Here is a 22,852-nt window from a genome sequence, read left to right as displayed (position 1 = left end):
TAAATCAATGGTTTAAAAGTCATGGCGAGGCCAAAATACATTACTCTAAAAATAAATGACTGCACTGTAATGCTTCATGGAGTACATTTTTCTCAATGTGATGTCGAAAACAGTCATGACCACCAACTCCTCCTTTCAGTGGCAATTTATTATCATAAACGTTTGATAGCCATTCTAACACCCAATGCGTTTCAGAGATTCAATCTCCTTGATCATGGCTAACAATTACATATGCAAGACTTCATTTTTAAACACACCACCCTTGTGTACAACAACAGAAAGAATGGACTAAATATCTTTGCTTAGCTCTTAAATACATACAATGTGCCTGCCATCTTTAAATGTCATCACTCTCCATAATATTTATAAATATTGTCCTTACGTATTTACATTTATATCAATGAAATTCATATAAATTCTCAACCAATTCATTATTCCACTTACTAAGCTCAAGTGAGCACCATTTCATGTTTACAATTATATCAATGAAATGTATATAAAATCTCAACCAATTAATCATTCCACCTACAAAGCCTAAGTGGGCATCATTTCGTGTTCATATTTATATCAATTTTAATTTATATAAATTCTCAGCCACTTCATTATTCCACTTATTAAGTCCAAGTGGGCCCAAAAGGATACAATAGTACTTTTGAGAGAAGGGAAAAATTACCTTAGCTTTACATCAATGGACATCGCAATTCTACACCTGCTCCTCCTGCTGATGGAAGGAGCAGGTGGTTGAAAACATTGATTTTGTGGATAGACATGTGGCCCGTTGCGACCTGGCGCGATCAGGAATATTTATATATATATATATATATATACCTACACACACACACACACAAAGGAAGGGGGCGTCCTGACATCAATATATTGACAAGTGTTCTATAAACCAAGCTGCACTCACCTGGACACCCCATATAGAGTAGCAATATGATGAGGTAAACAGATTGCATCAAAAACATGCAGTTGTTTTCTCAGAAGTCACCATACCAGAGAAGTGAAGGTGAAGAAAAGGGTAGGGGTGCTCCCCCCTCCACCACACAGGAGAGACCAGGTCGAATGCCCCTTCCTTTCTTCCTGTACCACAAAGGCACAACTAGTAAAGGGTCCTCAAAAACATGAAACAGCATATAAGACCAAAACAACAATATAGTCATCACTGTTCAACACATAAAAACAGAAACTGCATGATAAACAACATAAACAAGTCTTAATATAATTAATCTCTATGAAGATGTGCACGTAAGTCTTCATCACAGTTCAACCCATTACAGGCTAATGTTTGGAGGTCAATAATCAATTAAAATTCCCTTTTTCTAAGATACAAAGTACTACTACTCTCTCTGGGATTTCTAGCAACAGCATAGGATAGCTTAGTATGATCATTAAAATGAACAGCCTGAAAGTGTCTTGATATGGGGAGATAGGATCACCATGTTCAATAGCACTCGTGCTCAAGCATCTGTTTCTTAACAGCACATATGGTGCTCCCAACATTTCTCAAAGGACAGGGACATTCACGTAAATATATATATATATATATATATATATATCAAAAATTGCGTGCTGCATGTAAAGAATTGTCTGATAGGGCATGTATAACTAAATAATTTTTTTATCTAACTATATTTATATGCCTTGCAGCAGCCACATGGAAAAAAAAACTTGCAACCCAAGTTCAGAGTCTGCCTTAGTCACTCTGATATCACCTTGTACCAGGGGATCCTCAAAGATTTTGTTGTGCGGATGTGAGACTAGGCTTGGGTGTTATTTTGTTGCCAATGATAGCATCACCTTTGATGACCTCCCAATGTTTGGTCAAGATTTGATGAGATTCAGATTCTTTTTACGAAAACACCAAAGACAACCCCACACAGATTGATTCTAACATACAACAGCAGTTACAAACCTGTACGTCAAATTGTTTTGTTGCTCTTTAAACTCTGTGTATATGTGTGTGTATACTGTATATATATATATGTACATATATATATATGTACATGTTACCTAGTGGTGCTTGCCACTAGGTAGTTATAGTTAGGACCTAGTTTCTATAGAAAAAGCAGTTTTTTGCTTATCAATATCTTTGGTGTCGTTTGACAAATCTTTATGAAGTTTTCCAAACATATTCGACAGTCACGTGAGCTGCAGTCTGGAAAATTTCAGGGGGATCCACCAAGCGGTGACATTTAGAGCTTTTCCAAGTTAATTTCCATAGTTACAATTAAACAGCGATAGCACAAAAAGTCACTGGACGGAATTACACCGAATTGGCCAGAAAAGTAGCTCTTGGTCCAGAAAGAGCCCTTTTTGTTATTTGTTGTATAAACGTTCAGTAGTTTATTCTAAATGTAAGAAAATCCAAACTTGTGTATATATAGAGACGCAAAGGATTCGCGCCCCCTAACGATCTCGTGCAGAGATCTGATTGGCTGATAACACTTTAACAACAGAAGTGTTGTCAGCGTTTTGGGACTCTGCTGAAGTGGAGTCCAAGACAAAAACATTAAGAAATCCAAATCCAAAAGGTACTGTAACATTGGGTGGGCCACGTCCTGGGGGAATTTCTTTAGAAATGCAGGTGGGGCCTTCCGGCCCCTCCCGTGCCCCGGGGACCACTACCCCTCGGGGCAAACAGAAAAAAGTGAAAGGGGGTCAATTTCAGACCCCCATTAGCCCGGAGGACCACCATCCCCAGGGCTATCTCCATGTTGCCTGTGATGGCCCTGGGGACCGCGACCCCCCAGGGCTGGCTCCTGCTATGTCCCAGGGGCACCCACCCCCAGGACATAGCTGTTTGCTCTGGCTTGACTGCAGTGCTGGCGCTGCAGCCAAGCCACGGCAAACACTTCAGGTTTTTACAGCGGGACCTTTGAAGCAGGTCTCGCTGTCAAAATCCAAAGCTTCATGTGTGCATAGGACAGAAATGTAATGCTTCAGCAAGCATGGAGCTGTTGTCAAAGCAGCTCTGTGCTTGCTAAAGCAATGGCACTGCAAGGGCCCTCGCAGGGGCAGATAGCTTGTAAAGGCTCCCTGCGGTCCTAGTTAGCCCATAAAGAGCTTTTTTTCAATAATAAATGTAAAAAAAATATATATAGGGACCGTGGGGAGCCCTGGATGTTCCAGATAGCCTTTAAAGGGCAAAAAAACCAGCCCTAAAAAAATGCAAAAATAGCTCAGCGTGAAAGTCAAGGGCTTTAACACTGAGGGTTCGAGTCCAGCTGGACTTTTTTCCCTTTTTTTTTTTTTTTTTTCGATTTTCAAATGTTTAAATAAAAAATGTAACCGTGACTTTCTACTTAAAATTAAAAAATACCTTTTCATTTGTGAATTACACAAAAATGTAACTGTAAATTATCATACATCAAAACCTAAAAAAGTCTGTCTCCCTCTCACTCTCTTTCTCTCTCAATCACTTTCTGTCACTCATACACCCACTGAGACACGCACCCACTCACACACCCACTAAGACACTCAGGCACCAACTCACAGACCCACTGAGACTCTCTTGCTTTTACTCACACATCCACTCACAGACCCACTCAGACACTCACGCATCCATTCACAGAGCCATTCACACCCTCATGCACCCACTCAGACCTGCGCACACACTAACACACCCACCAAAATAGTTGTGAACACATTCTCACACCCAGACAATCTGACAGCCACTCTCATTCTAGATACACCCTCTCACATCTATTCTCACACCCAGAGAGGCCACGGCCAACTCGCGCCATGAATGGCGAAAGGCCCGTGTACAGAATGGAGTTAAATGGTTACGGGGAGGTGGCTGTAGGCCAGGTCTTGGAAGCAACCTCTCTTTCCCACAGATGAAGGCCATGCATGGTGCAAGTTTGGACGCTTATAGGGGGTTGGCCTTAGTGCCTGGCCGGAGGCCAGTCCCTCCGGCCAGCCACCGCCACGCACTGCCAAAGGCCATGCACTACAGTGGTTGGATTAACGTATAGTAATGACAATTACTATACATTAAAAATACTATAGAAATTCACTGAAAAAAACAAAGGTTCCAGGGATGTTATAGGTCTGAAACAGATTTTAAAAAATATATACATTCACTGAAAAAAGCAAAGGTTATAGGGACGTTATAGTTAGGACATAGATTTTTTTTAAAACATTGAAATTCATTGGGAAAAAAGTGTTAGAGGTATGGTATAGTTATGCTCACATTTCAAGCGTACAAAACCATAGAAATTCAGCAGTTATAGCTACCATAGCTAACTACAAATTGCTCCCTAATGCACTGCTTATGACCTCACAGATTACATAATTCATGACATGGTCATTGGACTATTTAATTTACTTATAAACCCCTAGTAAAGTGCATATATGTGCCCAGAACCTGTAGATTACATGCTACTATTGGGCCTGCAGGACTGGTTGTGCCACACACTTAAGTAGCCCCTTGACCTTGTCTCAGGCCTGTCATTGCAATGCCTGTGTGTGCAGTTTCACTGTCAATTCGACTTGGCATTTAAAAGTACTTGCCAAGCCTAAAACTCCCCTTTTTCTACATACAAGACACCCCTAAGGAATGCCCTAGGTAACCCATAGGGCAGGGTGCTGTGTAGGCAAAAGGCAGGACCTGTACATGTGTAGTTTACATGTCCTGGTAGTGTAAAACTCCTAAATTCGTTTTTACACTGCTGTGAGGCCTGCTCCCTTCATAGGCTAACATTGGGGCTGCCCTCATACATTGTTTGAGTGGAAGCTGCTGATCTGAAAGGAGCAGGAAGATCATAATTAGTATGGCCAGAATAGTGATACAAAATCCTGCTGACTGGTGAAGTTGGATTTAATATTACTATTTTAGAAATGCCACTTTTAGAAAGTGAGCATTTCTCTGCACTTAAATCTTTCTGTGCCTTACAATCCACGTCTGGCTGGGTTTAGTTGACAGCTCCTTGTGCATTCACTCAGGCACACCCCAAACACAGGATACTCAGCCTCACTTGCATACATCTGCATTTTGAATGGGTCTTCCTGGGCTGGGAGGGTGGAGGGCCTGCCTTCACACAAAGGACTGCCACACCCCCTCCTGGGACCCTGGCAAACAGGATTGAACTGAAAGGGGACCTGGTGCACTTCTAAGCCACTCTTTGAAGTCTCCCCCACTTCAAAGGCATATTTGGGTATATAAACAGGGCCTCTGCCCCTACCAACTCAGTTACTTCCGGGAGAAGAAACTTGAACCAGAACCTGCATCCTGCCAAGAAGAACTGCCTGGCTGCCCAAAGGACTCAGCTGATTGCTTTCTGTGAAGGACTGCTGCCTTGCTGCTCTCTAGCTGAGGTGAAGAAGTGCTCTCCCAGGGCTAGGCTAGAGCTTGCCTCCTGTTCCCTGAAGTCTCAGGATGAAAAATACTTAATCTCTTCAAGAAAGACTCCTTGTGCGGTGAAATTCGATGCACGCCAAACTGGAACGACGCAGCCCGACATCGCAACGAGAAGATCGACACAGCGCCAGCGTAGCAACCGGAAATTCGATGCGCGGCCCACTGGATCGATGCACAGCCGAGCCGCAACGATGCAGCCGGACTTCCAGAGAAGAATCGACGCAGGGCCTGCCTCGCGGTAGAAATTTTGTTGCAACGCCCACCGGATCGACGCAGCTCCTATGACTTCGGCCTGCCAGCACAGGAAATCTACGCATTCTCCCAGGGGCATCTGAAAACCCCAGAACCCGAAGAGGATCCACGACCGAGCACCGGAAATCGACATACAGGCATCCCTGTGTGAAAACTGAACGACACATCACTGTGTGCGGCCCTAGAAATTGACGCACACCCCTTTGTTTCCACGCTTCTCCTCCGCTGCGGTTCTTTGCAGAGATTTGTCTCATGAACCAGGTACTTTGTGCTTGAAAGAGACTTTGGGGGTGATTCCAACTTTGACGGGCGGTGGAGGCCGCCCGCCAAAGTTCCCCCAACAGAATACCGCTACGCGGTCAGAAGACCGCCGCGGTAATTCTGTGTTTCCCGCTGGGCTGGCGGGCGACCGCCAGAAGGCCGCCCGCCAGCCCAGCGGGAAACCCCTTCCCCAATGGAGCCGGCGGAGTGGGAAGGGTGCGACGGGTGCAGTTGCACCCGTTGCGATTTTCAGTGGCTGCATGGCAGACACTGAAAATCTTTGTGGGGCCCTCTTACGGGGGCCCCTGCAGTGCCCATGCCATTGGTCAAAACCGCCAGGAACAGGATGGCGGTGAGGGGGTCGGAATCCCCATGGCGGCGCAGCAAGCTGCGCCGCCATGGAGGATTCCTCAGGGCTGCGGAAAACCGGCGGGACACCGCCGGTTTTCCCTTTCTGACCGCGGCCATACCACCGCAGTCAGAATGCCCTTGGGAGCACCGCCAGCCTGTTGGCGGTGCTCCCGCGGTCGTTGACCCTGGCAGTCAATGACCGCCAGGGTCAGAATGACCCCCTTTGTTTGCTTCTAAAAAGACTTAAGACACTTTGGGGGTCATTCTGACCCCGGCGGTCATGGACCGCCGGGGCCACGGTTGGAGGGAGCACCGCCAACAGGCTGGCGGTGCTCCACAGGGTATTCTGACCGCGGCGGTTCAGCCGTGGCCAGAAAGGGAAAACCGGCGGTCTCCCACCGGTTTTCCGCTGATTCTGACACCCCATACCGCCATCCTGTTCCTGGCGGCAGAGCCGCCAGGAACAGGATGGCGGTATGGGGTGTGGTGGGGCCCCTGGGGGCCCCTGCAGTGCCCATGCCAATAGCATGGGCACTGCAGGGGCCCCCGTAAGAGGGCCCCACTTTGTATTAAATACGCGATGGGTGCCACTGCACCCGTCGCACCTTCCCACTCCGCCGGCTCAATTCTGAGCCGGCGTCCTCGTGGGAAGGCCGTTTTGCACTGGGCTGGCGGGCGGCCTTTTGGCGGTCGCCCGCCAGCCCAGTGCAAAACCCAAAATACCCTCAGCGGTCTTTCGACCGCGGAGCGGTATTTTGGAGGGGGGAACTCTGGCGGGCGGCCTCCGCCGCCCGCCAGGGTGAGAATCACCCCCTTTATGTCACTTTTCAGTGATATCTCTACATATATTTATTGAATTTTTAATTCTTTTGACCTGCATCTTATCAGATAAATATTATATTTTTTCTAAACACTGTGTGGTGTATTTTTATGGTGCTACATGGTGTTATTGTATGATTTATTGCACAAATACTTTGCATATTGCCTTCTAAGTTTAGCCTGACAGCTCAGTGCCAAGCTGCCAGAGGGCGGGCACAGGATAATTTGGATTGTGTGTGACTTACCCTGACTAGGCAGTATTAATTTTTTTAATGAATTTTGGGAACCCCCTGAAAAGCCTCCAGGTCCCAGCCGGCTGCTAGCCTCCTGCATGATCCGGCATGGCTAGTGGCATGAGGGAGCTGCTGGAAATGCATCTCCCTGTGTGTGGGAGCAATACTTTGATTTGTGTTCCTGCCCACATGTCTGCAGGTAGGGAAACAGTGAAATCTCCAATTCCAGCAAACAGGAGCATTTTTACAGCTCCCACTTGCTGTTTTGCACAGGCCAGCCCCAGGGAGTTTGTGGTCCCCGGGGCCACATCAGGCCTGGTAGGGGGCAGCATAGCCCCCCTCAATGTTTTTTAAAAACTATTGACCCCGGGGATGTGGTGGTCCCCAGGGCTGGGGGTCCGCATGGCCCCCCTAACAATCGTATAGATATAGGCCCAGGGAGATGGTGATCCTGGGAGCTTTTAAGAACCCTAGGAGGTGTGCCCCCTCCTTAATTATTATATTTGGCATTTGTGTGCCCCCCTCCTTAATTATTATATTTGGCATTCCCCCGGACGTGGTCCACCCGGGGGTAATATTAATATGAAGCAGAGGAGACTGCCTTTTTAAAAAAAAATAATAATAATTCAGCAAAATCTACAGATCCACTGCAGATTTTGCCAATTAAAAAAAAACATACTCTTTTGCCCTGACATGGTTCCAAGGGGATGCCAAGACCAGGGATAGGGGTTTTGTACCCCCATCCCCCCTTTTTTTTTTTGTTTGGGTCTTGGCTGACGCAGAGTCCCAAAACGGCTGCCAACACTGGTTGAAGTGTTGGCAGCCAATCTGATATCAGCAGGGGGACTGTTAGATCAGCGGAGGATCTGTGTCCCTAGATATCTATATTTGTTTTTCCTTTAATATCTTAAAAACTACTAAATAGATTTATACCAAATCACAAAAAGCTTGCTTTCTGAACCAAGAGCCAGCTTCTCTGCCCAATTTGGTGTAATTGCATCCAGCGGATCGGGCTGTAGTCATGTTTGAAATTCCTATGGGAAATTAATAGGGAAAATGCGTTTTGGCCCCCGCTCTTTTCCTCAGTCCCCACTTGATGGATCATCCCCAGACTATCAAGACAGCAGCTGAACCAACTGTCGTATTAGTTGTGAACATTTCATGAAGATTCGGCAAACGGTGCCAAAGTTATTGGCAAAACAAAAATCACTGTTCATATATTTTTTCAACTGAGCTATTTTTGTTTTGCTAATAACACTGGTACTGTTTCACAAATCTTCACAAAATGTTCAAAACTAGTACTCCAATGAGATCAGCTGCTGTCGTGAAAGTTTTGGGGTGAAGCAGGAGATGAGATAAAGAGGGAGGTCCCAAAACACTTTTTCCGCATTCTAGGTCTATGGGATTTTTCAGGTTTTAGACACGGCTGCAGCCCAAACAAGTGAACAGATTTACATCAAATTTGGCAGAAAGTTAGATCTTGGTCCAGAAAGCACCCTTTTTGTGACTTGCTGTAAATCTGCTCAGTAGTTTGGGAGTTATCTAAGGTTAACAAATATAGATATCTAGGGACGCAGATCTTTCTCAGATTCACTCGTGGAGGATCCATAGATCCGGGGGAAAAGCAAGGCCCCCATTGGCTGGCTGCAAACTGACTCCACCTAGGCAAAAAATTGTCCACTTTTTTCCGGCTGATCTACTGATCTTCTGCGGTGCCCAGCGCGACCCCCTGTGTAAATTTGCGAAGGATCTGCATATCTGAGGAAAAAAGAAAAAAATACTCCCACTACAACACCAAAACCCGATATGCAAATGTGCAGCATGAGTTTGGGTACATGTGGGCGGGGGGGTTGCCTGGCAACAGCAGTCTATGTATTAACGGTGTGGTTATTACATATTACTTTATATTTTAAAAAAATAGATATTAACTGAAGAAACAAAGGTTCCAAGGATGTTATTGTTAGTCTGACGTTTTACCCATACAAAACCGTAGAAACTCAGCAGTTATAGTTATACTTACCTGAAGAAACAATAACTCGTGCCAGAAAGTAACTTTAGGCAACAAGTTATAGTTTCTTAACATAAATATAACTATAACTGCTGTATTTCTATGGGTAAAACGTCAACCTATTTGTAAAGTCCCTGTGGTTTATTCCAGTGAATTTCGAAGATATAGGCCCAGTTGAAGGCATAGAGCTGAAATGTGTCACCCATGATAATTAGTTTTTCATTTGCACTTTTATTAAGATTGGTGTCCATGCAATAAACCAAAGAAAGAAAAAAACTCTTTTCTATTACTTACCTGATACAAGGGATTCTGTTCTGTGCCAGAGGTCGACGAGGCAGCAGACCTACTGGTGGACCTACTGTGGGACAAATACACACACACACACACACACATATATATAGATATATATTATATATCAGGGAGGTGGTACCTACTCTGTAGTTATAGTTAGGGCTACCCAGGAATTGCTCAGATTTTTCTCCCTTTAGATGAACATCTGTGAAACTTTGCAGACCTTTTGCATCTGTTACATTGGTGGAGGATTGAAAATTTGGGCCATTTGGTCAAGGCAGTGCAAAAAAGGGGGGAAGCCAAAACACACTTGAAATCTAATACATTTTACATGGACTTTTGTATTTTACGTAGCGCTAAAACAGAATTTCGGATTTGGATGAAATTTGGAAGGATTGAAGATGTTAATGTGCAGATGATTCTTTATGTGGTTGCATCTTAAAAGGATAAGAGTTTTTAGAATTATGAGCATTTTAAACGTAGTGAAACCTTTTAGCGCAGTAGTTTGAAGGTAGTTACAAGGTACTAACACAGTACATAGCGATGATTGATTGGATAATGACTGTCTTTACAAAACTGCAACCAGCCATGTTGTTTTAAGGCCACTTTGCCAGTGTTCCAGCTTAGGGCTTTAAATACAGGTAAGTATTAGGTTTGCTAAGTTTTCTTTACCTATTAGCACTTAATTGAAGTAGTAATAGGTAAGAAAATATACATTTCTAAATATTTAAAACATATTACAGAGTACCAAGGTACTACATAATTAGTACTGCGGTACCTTAAAAAAATCTTCAAAAATTGAAAAACTATTGTAATACACAATATTTCACAAATGTACTGTACTATGGCATTTTTACACTTTTTAAAATAGTTAATTATGTCAAAAAGTCTATAGATTACCACAGCAATACCTACAATTTACAGTGTTACTTTAAAAAGAATTTGTAAAAAATGTATGTTTGGTAAAAACACTGTACTTGCTAGGTACCGCTGCAGTAAACTGGTGAAATAAATATATAGAACATTTTCATACCTATTTCCACTTGGTAATAGGTTGGGAACAACAATAAAACCTAGTACTTAACTGTGGTTAAAGCCCTAACCCAGAAAAATCCAAATTTCAACTAAATGGATCGTGGCTGCCTTTTAAATTTGTAAATGCAGACATTAGCCAATTATACACTGGCTTGTATTGCTGTGTACCACAGTATAACACTAGCTTACTGTGGTACATTGTGGTGCAATATTATCACTAGGGACAAATTTGGGATTCTATTGCGTTACCCTTGCGTTAGCATAGTGTCGCAAAGGCAGCACAATACTTATGTAACATTTACAAACTACACAAAGCCACCATTTGTTGCCTTGCTTTGCTTGGTACATGTGCAGAAGTGCAATGCAGTGCAAGTCTCTGACTTCCATTACTCTGCACATCGTAATGCACACTCCTCTAAAATTTAAACTACATCCGTACCGTACTACGCTGTACGGCACCACACTACACAGCACTTAACTTTGCACTATTTCACTGTACGCCACTGCACTGTACACCACTCCACTGTACGTGACTCCACTATAGGCTATTACACTCTACGTCACTCCACTGTATGCTGTTCCTGTATGTGTCACTCCACTCTATTCTGTTTAACTGTACGGTAGCCAATGCACTTTACTCTGCTGTACTGCACTCCATGCCACTCCACTCTACGCCATTCCATTCTATGCTAATCCCTTAGACAACAATTCACTATATGCTATTCCACTGTACCTAACTCCACTGTATTCCACTGCCATATTTGCGACTCCACTCTACCCAACTCCACTGTATGCACTACAGTGGAAGCAATCCAGTTTATGCCACTCCACTATACGCTACTCGACTATATGTTGTTCCACTGTACTGCACGTTACAGCACTGTATGCTATTGTACTGTAATGCACATCCACAGTACTCCATTCTATTCCTTCGGATGCCACTCCACTATATGGTATTCCAGTTAGCCACACTGCACTGTATGCCACTCCAGCCTACGCCACGCCAATCTATTCTACTGTGCACTAATCCACTGTGTGCCACACCACTGTACTCCACTATACGCTATTCCAGCGTATGGCACGCCACTGCATGACACTCCAGAGTGCGCTTTTCAACTTTCTGCCAACCCACTCTTCTACACTCCACTGTACACTATTAGACGGTATGGTATTCCACTGTATTCTATTCTATCATATAGTGCTCATGGCACTGCACTGTAAGCGACTCCACTACCGGACACTCGACTACCCTCTCTAGAACTGCACTCTTTAAAAATATATTGCAATTTATGGCACTGTGCACGACTACATCACTCTATCCATGTACACTATCACTGTTTAACTCTACAGTCTAATCTATGCCCATACACTCCATTGTATGACACTCTATTACATTGAACAACTATTTTCAATACTCAATGAAATCGGCCTCCAAGCTACTGTACAGGAGCCACTCCAATTTATAAGTTTACTCAACTATACACTACCCAACTACACTATAATCCACTCTACTGTACAACATGCAAATACACTGTATTCTACTTTACTCCACACGACGTTACGTAACTCCACTGAGCTCTACTCCACTAGATGAGACTTTACCTCGCTCTGTGCCACCCTCTCTACACAGCTCCACTGTACAACATACTACTATACTCCATATAGGTCCACTGTACAACAGCCTAATACAGTTTCCCACTCTACCCCACTACATTCTCTTACACTGCTCTCAATTCTACTATACAATACTCCACTCTGACACTTGACTGTAAGACACTCACCTTAATTTTACTGTACAACCCTCCAAAGAGCAATACCTTAATAAATAACTCATTACTATGATTTGAAACACATTTTCATTAAAAACATAAAAACTATTGGAATTCCATGAAAAGGCCAAAGCTTATAGATAAGTTATAGTTAGGAAAACTATATTAATTCTTTCCATACAAATTATTCTTAAACTACACCACAATTAAAAATTCTAAACTTATAGTTATAACTTCAATTTACACACCATCTTCATATTACTATGTCACCCACCTACTTACACAGTGTTACTTATAACTTACGTTTTAAGTTAACACACCATCTTCAAATTTCTATAAGTCTCTCAGCTTGGTACACAGTGCTCTCACCTCATTCACCATACTACATTGACTATAACTCACGCCTTACCAATGCACTGGTTATGTCTTTGCATATGACATTATTTATACCATTTAAAATCATAGCTTTCATAGCAACACTTATGACATCTCAGTTGAGATGATTTTTCAGAACGCAATGCATGGTAGAGTTGTGAGTTATAGTTAACGTAGTTTGGCGAGTGAGTTGAAAACATTGTGTATGAAGGACATTCGGCTATGATCCCTAAGTATCAACCTCAGCTGCTCGGTCTGATGACCTACTGCATCCAGCTTGTGAAGCATGCTTGATGGCTCATGCGGCCTCTGCAGTGGGACCTCAAGTCTCAGTGGGCACAGTACCAGGGGAGTCTCTCTGACCTAGTCCAGACCTCTCTCCTTTCCCCACCCAGATCTGACAGTGGTGACCAATACATCATTTCTGGGTTGGGCTGCCACCCAGGAAAGGTGGCGATCAAAGTACTCTGGTCTCCAGTGGACTCCTAGCTCACCCTTCTGGAGCAGACCACCAACCACTTGGCATTGAAAGCTTCCTCCCATCTACCAAGGGAAGGCTGTTGCAAGTGTTCACCGACAATACCACCATCATGTGATGTTGCAACTAACAGGGATGGGTGGGGTCCTGGACCCTGTGCCAGGAGACTCAGCACATCTGGACATGGCTGGACTGCCAGGATGTCTTTGTGGGTGTGCGACACCTGGCTTGGGTCTCTGAATGCCAGGGCAGACAAGCTCAGCAATTAATGCGTACGGGTCACAAATAGCCTGGTCATCTGGAGGCGGAGTAAGGTCTTTTCCAAGAATGGAGAAAACCTTGGCTTGATCTGTTTGCCACTGCCAAGAACACAAAAAGGTCAGCAGGTTTGCACTTTGGAGTTTCCAAAGCGACTCCTGTATGCTTTGCCACGGATACTGCTCCTACCCTGAGTTCTCATGAAAGATCAGGACTGACCAGGCATCAGTCATCTTGGTGGCTCTGGACTGGGAACAGAGAGCTTGGTATCCAGAGCTCATGGGCATGTGCATTAGTCCTCCAATCAGGCTGCCCCTTCAGGAGGATCTCCGATCACAAATCAGTCTGACTTGGATCTGCGATTTTGGTGTGGAACTAGTCATGAAAGAAACTCATGTGAGCATGCTGTGGTGGCGCCTATATAAGAACCGTGCTAGTCCCTTTTTAGGTGCATGACGCTAACGTGGCACCAATGGACACCAATTGCTGACGCACAGAGACACTGCTCAAGATTTTCTAGATCCAGTCTGATGTCTAGGGAATATTCTAAGGTGAAGAATCTGCATTTAGATACAGTCTCTACCAGTAAAGATGTCGCAGAAGGTAAGTAACTTGTTCATCTTGATCAGACCCACACATGTGGAGAGAAGTGCGTGCACATATGAAGGTGAATTCTGTAGAATGCAAAAGACACAGACATCCTACTGCTCTCAACTGGAATCCCAACCCTGGCATTGTAACTTTTTTTTGTCTTGTAGCTGCAGCATCTCATTACTGTTCTGCGACTACCAAGTACTCTTCTGCATGGCTGGCTACAGATGGAAAGCCATGGGTCCTGACCCTTGGAGGCGTTAGAGATATCAGGCGGGTCAGGGGGCTGGATTTGGGTGCAGTAAATTACAGCTGAACTTGATCTCACATTGCCCCTCTCCACCACCCCACCATTTATGACCCCTCTGCTGTCAGCTCTGGGACCTTGTTTGCTTTCACTTCCTACTGTGCTGTCGGGATACTCTTTTCATTTTCTGTAAAGGAATTTCTGTCCCAAGCAGAATATTTTCATGTTTATTTTTTATTAGTTGTATTTCAGGTCGATTATACAAATAGGTTACCTTCTCCGATTGGGGTGAATTTTTTTGCATGTAAACTTTGAATTAAGCTGTACATTTGCAGGTTTTAAGTTTTGTTTTGCATTATTTTTTTCTTTTTAAACGTTGCATCATTACCTACTTATAAAGTCCTTGTGTGATGTTTGCTAAAGTTTCATTTTGGACGGCATTAGACAACTTTCCATTAAGAAGAATTGCACTCTGGTTATATGTTTGATTTCTTCTCTGCTACGTGTTTTTGCGCTGCATTTCCAAGGCTATGTTTGCCTCTTTGCTATTAAATTTGTCTCCCCCAACCACCTGCCCTCCCACAAAAGCTTGCCTGTTTTATTTAGAGTTCTAATATTATCTTGGTGAATACACCCATGCCGATAAAGAGCTGCTGATGCAAGTGTCCCCTTAGTTAGTCAACAAGCAACCGAGGAGGATGTGGAGGGGAAACATCCCCCATCATCAAGGAAAAGAGGGATCTCCTGTGAATTGCATCCTCCTTGTGAGGTAGATCATCAATTGCGACATTTGCAACAGAACTTGGATGCATTGTGATGGGCAGATCACAACTAAATAAAACTTGTGACAGAAATTGTTAGAGCTATATATTCACTTAAAAAACCAAAGACGACAGGGACGTTATAGTTTGACTCACATTTTAAATGTACAAAACCATAGAAATTCAGCTTTTATAGTTAGTTCATTCAAGCAGCTATAACTTGTGCCCTAAGATAAATATAAATTGCACCCCGACATGTACAGTTATCTCATCAATAATTTTACTGCAAATATTACATTTATATTATCAATGATTTTATCAAAGATGTCATGAGTGTTGTAATATGAGGGGTAATTATCTGTGCCTGGCGAATACGTGAGTTACAGTTACCTTAGGGCATAAAGGTTACAGAGAAGTTCTAGTTAGGTTCTGAATTTACTCGTACAAAACCATAGAAATTCAGCAGTTCTAGTTAGAGTTATTTAAAGTAATTATAACTTGCACCCTAAGTTAACTATAACTTGTGCCCTTGCTCAGAATCTGATGAATCTGATAATGACGATGGTGATTATTTTCTCCCACACTATAATGCCAATGATATTTATATGGGATTGCAAGATCCCAGAGGCCTGAATATCTCCCATCACACAGTGCTGGTTTCACCCCAGTGGAGAAGAGTGCATCATTTGCCATGGTGATTAGATGTGCAGCAGAGGTCCTGGAAGTACAACTGCCTTAAGCTGAAGTCAAGTCTAATGTCCTGACTGAGATTTTACACCCTGGGTCAGCCTCGTCTTAGCCCTTACTTTTAATGTAGCCCTCACTGACACTCTTTTGGGTATGTGGGCAAAGCTGTGTTCTTGCCCACCTGTGAACTGGCAGGGGGCCAAGCAACACTGACCGGTGCCGGGGACCTACACTGTTTTATGGAGCACCCAACTTTTTAGAGTTTGGTGGTCCAAGCCTCCACCATCAAAGTCGACCCTAATGCATACCTTACAATCCCTCCAGCTAGGGAGTCCAAAAAGGATTGAAGCATTTTGGAAGCAGATGTTCTCTTCTGTCAGTTTGCCATTGAGGTTACTCAATGTGGTCTGGCTTTTAAACTATTACAAACATGCCCCCTAGGCCATGGGCAGTAAGATCCTGCCAGCTGTCCAGGAAGATTTCAGGGCCCCTTTAGATAAAACGATTCAGGATGGCCAAGATGCAGCCTGGTATGTACATCATGCTGGCCTGAACACTGACTGCTTGGTGCAAGTAGTATGCACTACTGTGGTGCTTCGTACCCATACTTGGATGCAGTCCACAGTCTTTTTTGGGGACATACTTGCATCCCTCATGCTTATGTCTTCTGATGGGTTCTGCCTTTTTGGTGAAAAGGGTGATCCAATCCTCAAATGATTTAAAGAAAGCAGACCACAGCGCATCCCTCATGCTTATGTCTTCTGATGGGTCCGCCTCTTTGGTGAAAAGGGTGATCCAATCCTCGAATGATTTAAAAAAAGCAGACCATAGCACATCCATTTGGCCATTTTGATCTGGCGTGACAGTTTGCTCAGCAGACTTCCTCCTTTTGAGATGCTCCAGAGGACTGGTGTCTAAGCACAGGCAGGCCTCGCCACCACAGCAGTTGTCGGTTCTTTTGTGGCTAATGACAAAGATCAAACAGACCTCTTGCAGGTCACCAGAGACACCATTCCACCAGCCCTCCTCCCCTATGGTATCAGCCTCCAAGTTGATTTAGTTTGCCCTTAACTGGGCGCAGCCACTCTGTGGGAGGCAGGATTGGACACTTTCCTCCAGGGTGGCTGGCCATTACATCCAACAGATGGGTCATCTGTATAGTCCAGTCTCGCTTTGCCATTCCATTCATTTACCAGCCATCTCAACTTCCTCCCACATCATAGACGTTCTCAGGTGAGGACCTATCTATTTTGCTGCAAGAGGTACAGTATCTCTTGGAAAAAGGGGCCATTAACAGGGTGCCAGCCTTAGAAATAAGGATGGGTTATAATTCCTGCTGTTCCCTTCTGCTGAAGGGCAGAGCCTTTTTTAATGTATTTTATTGCCTTATTTTAGATCGCTGCCCTTCGAATGTCTTTCTGCAGCAGGACAAATTCAAGATGCTCACTCTGGCCCACGTTCCGTCTGCCCTGAATCTGTACAACTGGATGGCTGCCTTGACCTCCTCATACTAACCCAAAAGTGAGGGAATGGAGCCACATATAGGCACCACTCGTGGGCCCGATGTCAGTTACTTTCGTAACATTCCACCCTCCCCCACAGCCGTGGAACAGGAACAAAACTAGGAACCAACGTGTAGAACTCTAATTTGAGAACTTTTTAGTTGGTAAAAAAAAAGGCCATTACATAGAATGGGAAGGTGTGAGGGCAGTGAGGAATCTGCTGTTAGAGCATCAATCAGAAATAATATTACTGAAGGTAAGTAACTTGCTTTTCTGATGGATAATTCTAACTGTACATTCCTCACCTTTGGAATAGATACCAAAGCAGAATCTCCCCCAAGGTACATCGTCTGTGTAGTGGGCTGAGACTGAAAAGCACTGCAGGACCGACTTTGCAAAATGCCTTTGCTGTCAGACCTGGCCGTCAAGGCAGCAGTGCTTTGTGAATGTGTGCACTGACTCCCACTTTGCAGCCTAGCAGATGTCAAAGACAGGCACTCAACGTGCCACCAGTAGCAGCTTTAGCCATGGTGGAATGAGCCCTCAGGCCTTCTGGAGGCAGCTTCTTGACCAACACATAAAACATTTTACTGCAGAGGATTGTCCGCCGTGATAAGATCCTTTTCGCACCACCTTACTTTTCTCTCTACACTAACAAGACTATGATCTTTAAAAAATACCATAAAAAGACCTGATAAGATACTCTAAGCTGCCAGCCTACTAAAAACTATAAACTCTGAATATATCTCTCTCTCTCTCTCTCACCTCTTCGTCCACCACACTGCTAAGTGCTGCGTCCCAAAGCACGATAACTGCACCTTGGTAGTCATTACACAGGGCATGGAAACACTTCCCACTTAGGATCAAAAGTCAGCATGCTTCCAACAGTGCAACCTACATAGTGTAGCTTGTTGCCCATGTAGGCAAGTGCCTCAGTGTCCCACATCGGGGTAGTAAGGGCCAAATAAATGCTACAGTACATTACTCTTTTTTTCATGAAATAAAATTGAAGATCATTAAAACATAGCAAGAAGCTGAATTATTAAAGAGTTTCACCTCTTTTCCATTATTAGCAAACAATATCCTCCCTAATGGATGACTGGGAGAATTGTGGATGTACTTATATTGCATAGCAAATATATCAAATATAAATTTGCTTACAAAAGATCAGGGTTTATTTGTAAAAAATATATCCAATAAGGGGTTGTAATATTATCATAAATAAATATGATACAGCCAGAGATTGGCATGTTTTAGAAATGGAATTACCTCTGCTCTATAATATTAGAAATTTCACAAAGGATGATCCATCATCATTGTACAAACTATACTATTTCAACCTACAGTGATCAACACTGCACTAAAGGGTAAGAGTGTGCAAAAATGGTGGAGGAAAGCAAACCTCAAAACACAAGATGTGCTATCCAAATAGCTGAAAGTATCTCCAGTGTCATACACCATAACTTTCATGCCAAGGCTTTTATTTTCTGCTAAGGTATTTTGTGAGAGGTTATGCTAACAAATTTCTTGGGGTACCAAATCAACAAATACTATATGAATATCAAAAGTGGTTCATTACCTCATATTTGTTATGTGTGTTTTAATTTGCTTGTTCTGTTTTAATTCATGTACCACTACATAAATATTATAATCCAACTATGCTGTATTCTGTATTATTTATGGGCAACATTTCCATACAGAGTACTCACTTAGACTGCCAAATTATGCAATCAGTTTACCTACTGAATTGCCTCACCAGGCAATTTTAAGAAATAAAAATGTAGAGATGTATCCTGAGCAACTCATTTCAGGAATGGCTCATTAATATCCACTCCAGGCTTTTATCATCTCAAGAGCTCAAACATTCCCACTGATGGTGCTAAAATATATATTTTTCTTACTAGGGGGGTGTAAATAAGATGTATCATGGTGTGCGTGACTATGATAAAAGCCTTCCAGGGTTCCCCCTTGTTATGGAGAAAGGTGACACTGTTCTCTTCCATCCGCTACTTATTCATGGATCTGGAATGAACAGGACTACAGGATTCCGCAAGGTATGTCATTTTTATTTCAAGAAAACCTAATCAATAAGCAATGTTGTTTTTATGTGCTACAACACATTTTAAGTTTTGTATAGTACCAACAGTATTAATTGAAGGGAACATGATGCTTATCTTGAGGCGTCAGGAGAGTTCGTAACACAGTAAAGGGTCTCAGGGAACAAAGGTAAGTAAATTGTTTTGAGGCCTATAGTGTTCACCATGCCTGCTTTTTGGATGAAGTTGAACATGGAGGGAAGTTTTAACAAATTGTAGAGATAGACTGGGAAGGTCTTGTTAGTGAAGTTTACAAATAACTGGTATGTTTTAGGCCTTTGGCAGAATCAAAACAGATTTTGTTGATACTAGATTGGCAGTAAAGGACAGATGTGGGAGAGGTTGAGCCCTCTCCCCGTTTGGTCATCGAATAAAGTCTTTGACTCGGATTATGTTAGCATCAACTAATTGTCTGAAATTTGCGTGATAACGTTAAAAAGCACATTTCTGAGCTCCTGACAGATGAACAAGTGGCATAGAAGAACATCACAAAGTCAGGGTTCGATACTGCCTTTGTGTGCGGCAAGGGCTATAGCCTCTTCTGTAACATTCCACTGACACACCTAACTTCATACATCAGGTTTTTTAACAGATGTCAAGACCACATAAATGTTATGCCTTACAATGGATCCCAACCGTTCAGTGATAAAGCTGACTCTGCTTTAGTACAAAACAAGTAGAACTATGTCACGATCCATAGCACTACAGCCACCTCAAAGGGACTATAAAAATGTTGGAAGTTACAAGGCAACAAACAAGGCTTTAATTTCTGGCAGTGCAAGGCAGCTCAACCCCAGCAGCAGTCCCAAAACCTGCTGCATAAGCAATCTGAGGAAAAGACAGAGCTCATGCCCTTCAACAGACAATGTCCTGTTCATCCTTCTCCTCCCCTGCTCCAACTGGGAAGTAGCTGTAGATCACCCATGTCGGAGCATGTGAGACTGGTGAGAGACCGGCATTCCTTTCTGCAGGCCTGAAATGCTAGAACTTCAGACCAGTGGGTCATTCAGAGTTTATAAAGAAGGGGTTATGTCCTTCCATTCCAACAGTTTCCTCCCAAGATACCCCACCCCCCAGCTTCCCTTAGTCACAAGAACATCTCCATGTTCGGCAGCAGAAGAGAATGACTCTGTTGCAGAAAATAGCATTGAAGGTTGCTGTCGGATCAGGAATTGGCCACAGATGCTACTCTCCATACTTCTGGTTCCCAAGAAGGGCAGCGGTCTTCTTCCAGTCCTAGACCTCAGGATCTTCAGTCTTTTCTTCCGCAAGGTAAAATTCGAGAAGCAGTTCCTTTCTCAGGTCCTTTGGGTGTTATAAGAAGGAGACTGAATGGTGTCTTTTAAGTTGTAGGATGTATATTTCCACATACCAATCCTGTTTTTTATATATTTAAATTTATTTGTATTGCATATTTGTAAAGCGTGACTGCTATCATAGTGGTGTCCTGGCACTACATCACAACAAAGAACAGCATTGTCTTCTGGTTGACTATATTCTAGATGGTGCAAAACTTTAATTTCAGTGCTTTATAAAAGGAAATCAGTTGATCATGTTGGTGAACTTGTAAGGGAAAAGTGTTCTAGATCACAGCAGCTTGAAAAAAGAAGGCTGTTCCTCCAGATTGAAGACGTTGTATATTAGCGATGGCGAACAGACTGTGGTCAGTGGATCTGAGAAGACAAGCATTGGGTACAGTGTGAGAATCTTTTCTGCATGTAAATAGATCCAAAGCCAAGAAAGTTTCTAAACTAAATACATAGGGATTTAGAGACCACCCTTTTTGATATTGGCAGGCAGTGAAGGTTACTAAAGGGGATGAAAGAATGTGGTAGTTGTAAAGTCAGTCTAGCATCTGCATTTTAGATAATCGGAAACCTATGAAAAATTGAAACTGGGGTGCCTAGAAACAGACTATTACAGTAATACAATCTACTCAAAACCGTGGCCTGGATAATGAGTAGCCAGGAAGATACAGAAAGGAATGGAATGATTTACAAAGGGCTTTGAGTACTAGGATACAGGTAGAAAATAACTTACTAACCTCTCCTGGAATGGAGAGTTTGTTATCCAGAATAAAGCTGAGGTCCCAGACGGAAGTAATATGTTTGGGATTGTACCCCTGGACTGAGGACCATATGCCAGAGATTGGGGGGGGGACTGGGTGAGCTAGGACAAGAAAACATTAGGAGAACATTTTTCTCTAAGTTAACTTTCAAAAAGTTCTGACTCATTCACTGAGTAAACGGCCTGTTAGACCTGTCAACCTTAGGGTGGTCTTCCCCCAAACATTTTGCTTTCCTCCTCCGTTTTTACTGACCTTGTTTTGTCAGGCCTTAGGACTTTGTGCACTCCAATACCGCTCACCAGTGCTAAAGTGATTGTGCCCTCTCCTCTAAACATGGCAATATTGGTTTAAACCCAATTGGCATATTTAATTTACTTGTAAGTCCCTAGTAAAGTGATATTATATGTACCCATGATCGGTAAATTAAATGCTACCAGTGGGTCTGCAGCACTGATTCTTCCACCCACGTAAGCAGTCCTTTAAATAGATCTCAGACCTGCCATTGCAGAGCTTGTGTATGCAGCTCAAACTGCCTTTTTGACCTGTCAAAGTAAACTTTTTCTTCCGTAAATAGCTGGTCCACTAAGAAGGGCTAGACCCAAGTGAACAACTATTGCTTCCAGTGTGACTAGTATCTAATCCTGTTCTTTCCTGACAGTTTCCTCTTCTAAACAAGATTATTGTTTATCACCGTTTCAAACCGTTTTTTGCAGCATATGATGATCTCAGTTTCCGTGATGCACATGCAAATATTACTCCACACTTCTGGCTCAAACATTGTGTCACTGAGCCAAACGTCTTATGCAAATAACTAACGTCATAACCTAGTGCATTTCGGGGAAAAATCTTTGTGGGGTAACTATAAAAGGAATAAGAAACATCAAGGGTCAAATTAGAACAGTTTGTAGGGGGTCAGAATAAGTGAAGGAAGCAAAGCACATGAGTGTTAGGTGGAGTAAAAACATTCCCTATGTTTTAAAAGTACTGGTAAGTTCCTTTCGTGCATGTGGGAAAAAAGGGAACCGTGTTTAATAGTGATCCGTCCAAGCGACTGAATGAAAACAGCCGTGGGGTGACGGTAAGCGTGATATCCATGTCTCTCCATAACTTATATGAGAGACCCAATCACCTCATACAAAAGTGCGAAAGGCTTATCCATATGAGTGTTACAGTGATCTCTTGCAATTTGTGTGCTAAGAAACCTGTGCTATTTCTGTGCCCAAAGTGCCTGTGACAGCTCAAAGGAACTGCATATACCAGCATGCATCTCACTGTATAAATTTGCAAATTCTCACATACAAACAATGGCGTCAATATAGTGCCTGATGCTCTCCATTTACCGATGGTCAGTCACTCCTAAGTACTGTACAAAATTGGGCAAACAGCCTGAAAATACTGTGAAAGAAAC

General features: G+C 43.2%; 1 protein-coding gene across 1 annotated transcript in view; it reads left to right on the top strand.

The window, feature by feature from the left end:
* Positions 1 to 22,852, top strand: part of LOC138287164 (phytanoyl-CoA dioxygenase, peroxisomal-like) — a 231,392-nt gene that overhangs the window by 133,023 nt on the left and 75,517 nt on the right. Inside the window, exon 6 of the mRNA XM_069227525.1 lies at positions 19,185 to 19,334. Coding sequence (XP_069083626.1) covers positions 19,185 to 19,334 — 150 coding nt within the window. The remainder of the gene's footprint in view (positions 1 to 19,184; positions 19,335 to 22,852) is intronic.

Source organism: Pleurodeles waltl, chromosome 4_1, assembly GCF_031143425.1.
Source record: "Pleurodeles waltl isolate 20211129_DDA chromosome 4_1, aPleWal1.hap1.20221129, whole genome shotgun sequence".
Lineage (NCBI taxonomy): Eukaryota > Metazoa > Chordata > Amphibia > Caudata > Salamandridae > Pleurodeles > Pleurodeles waltl.
This window is presented reverse-complemented; position numbering and strand designations above follow the sequence as displayed.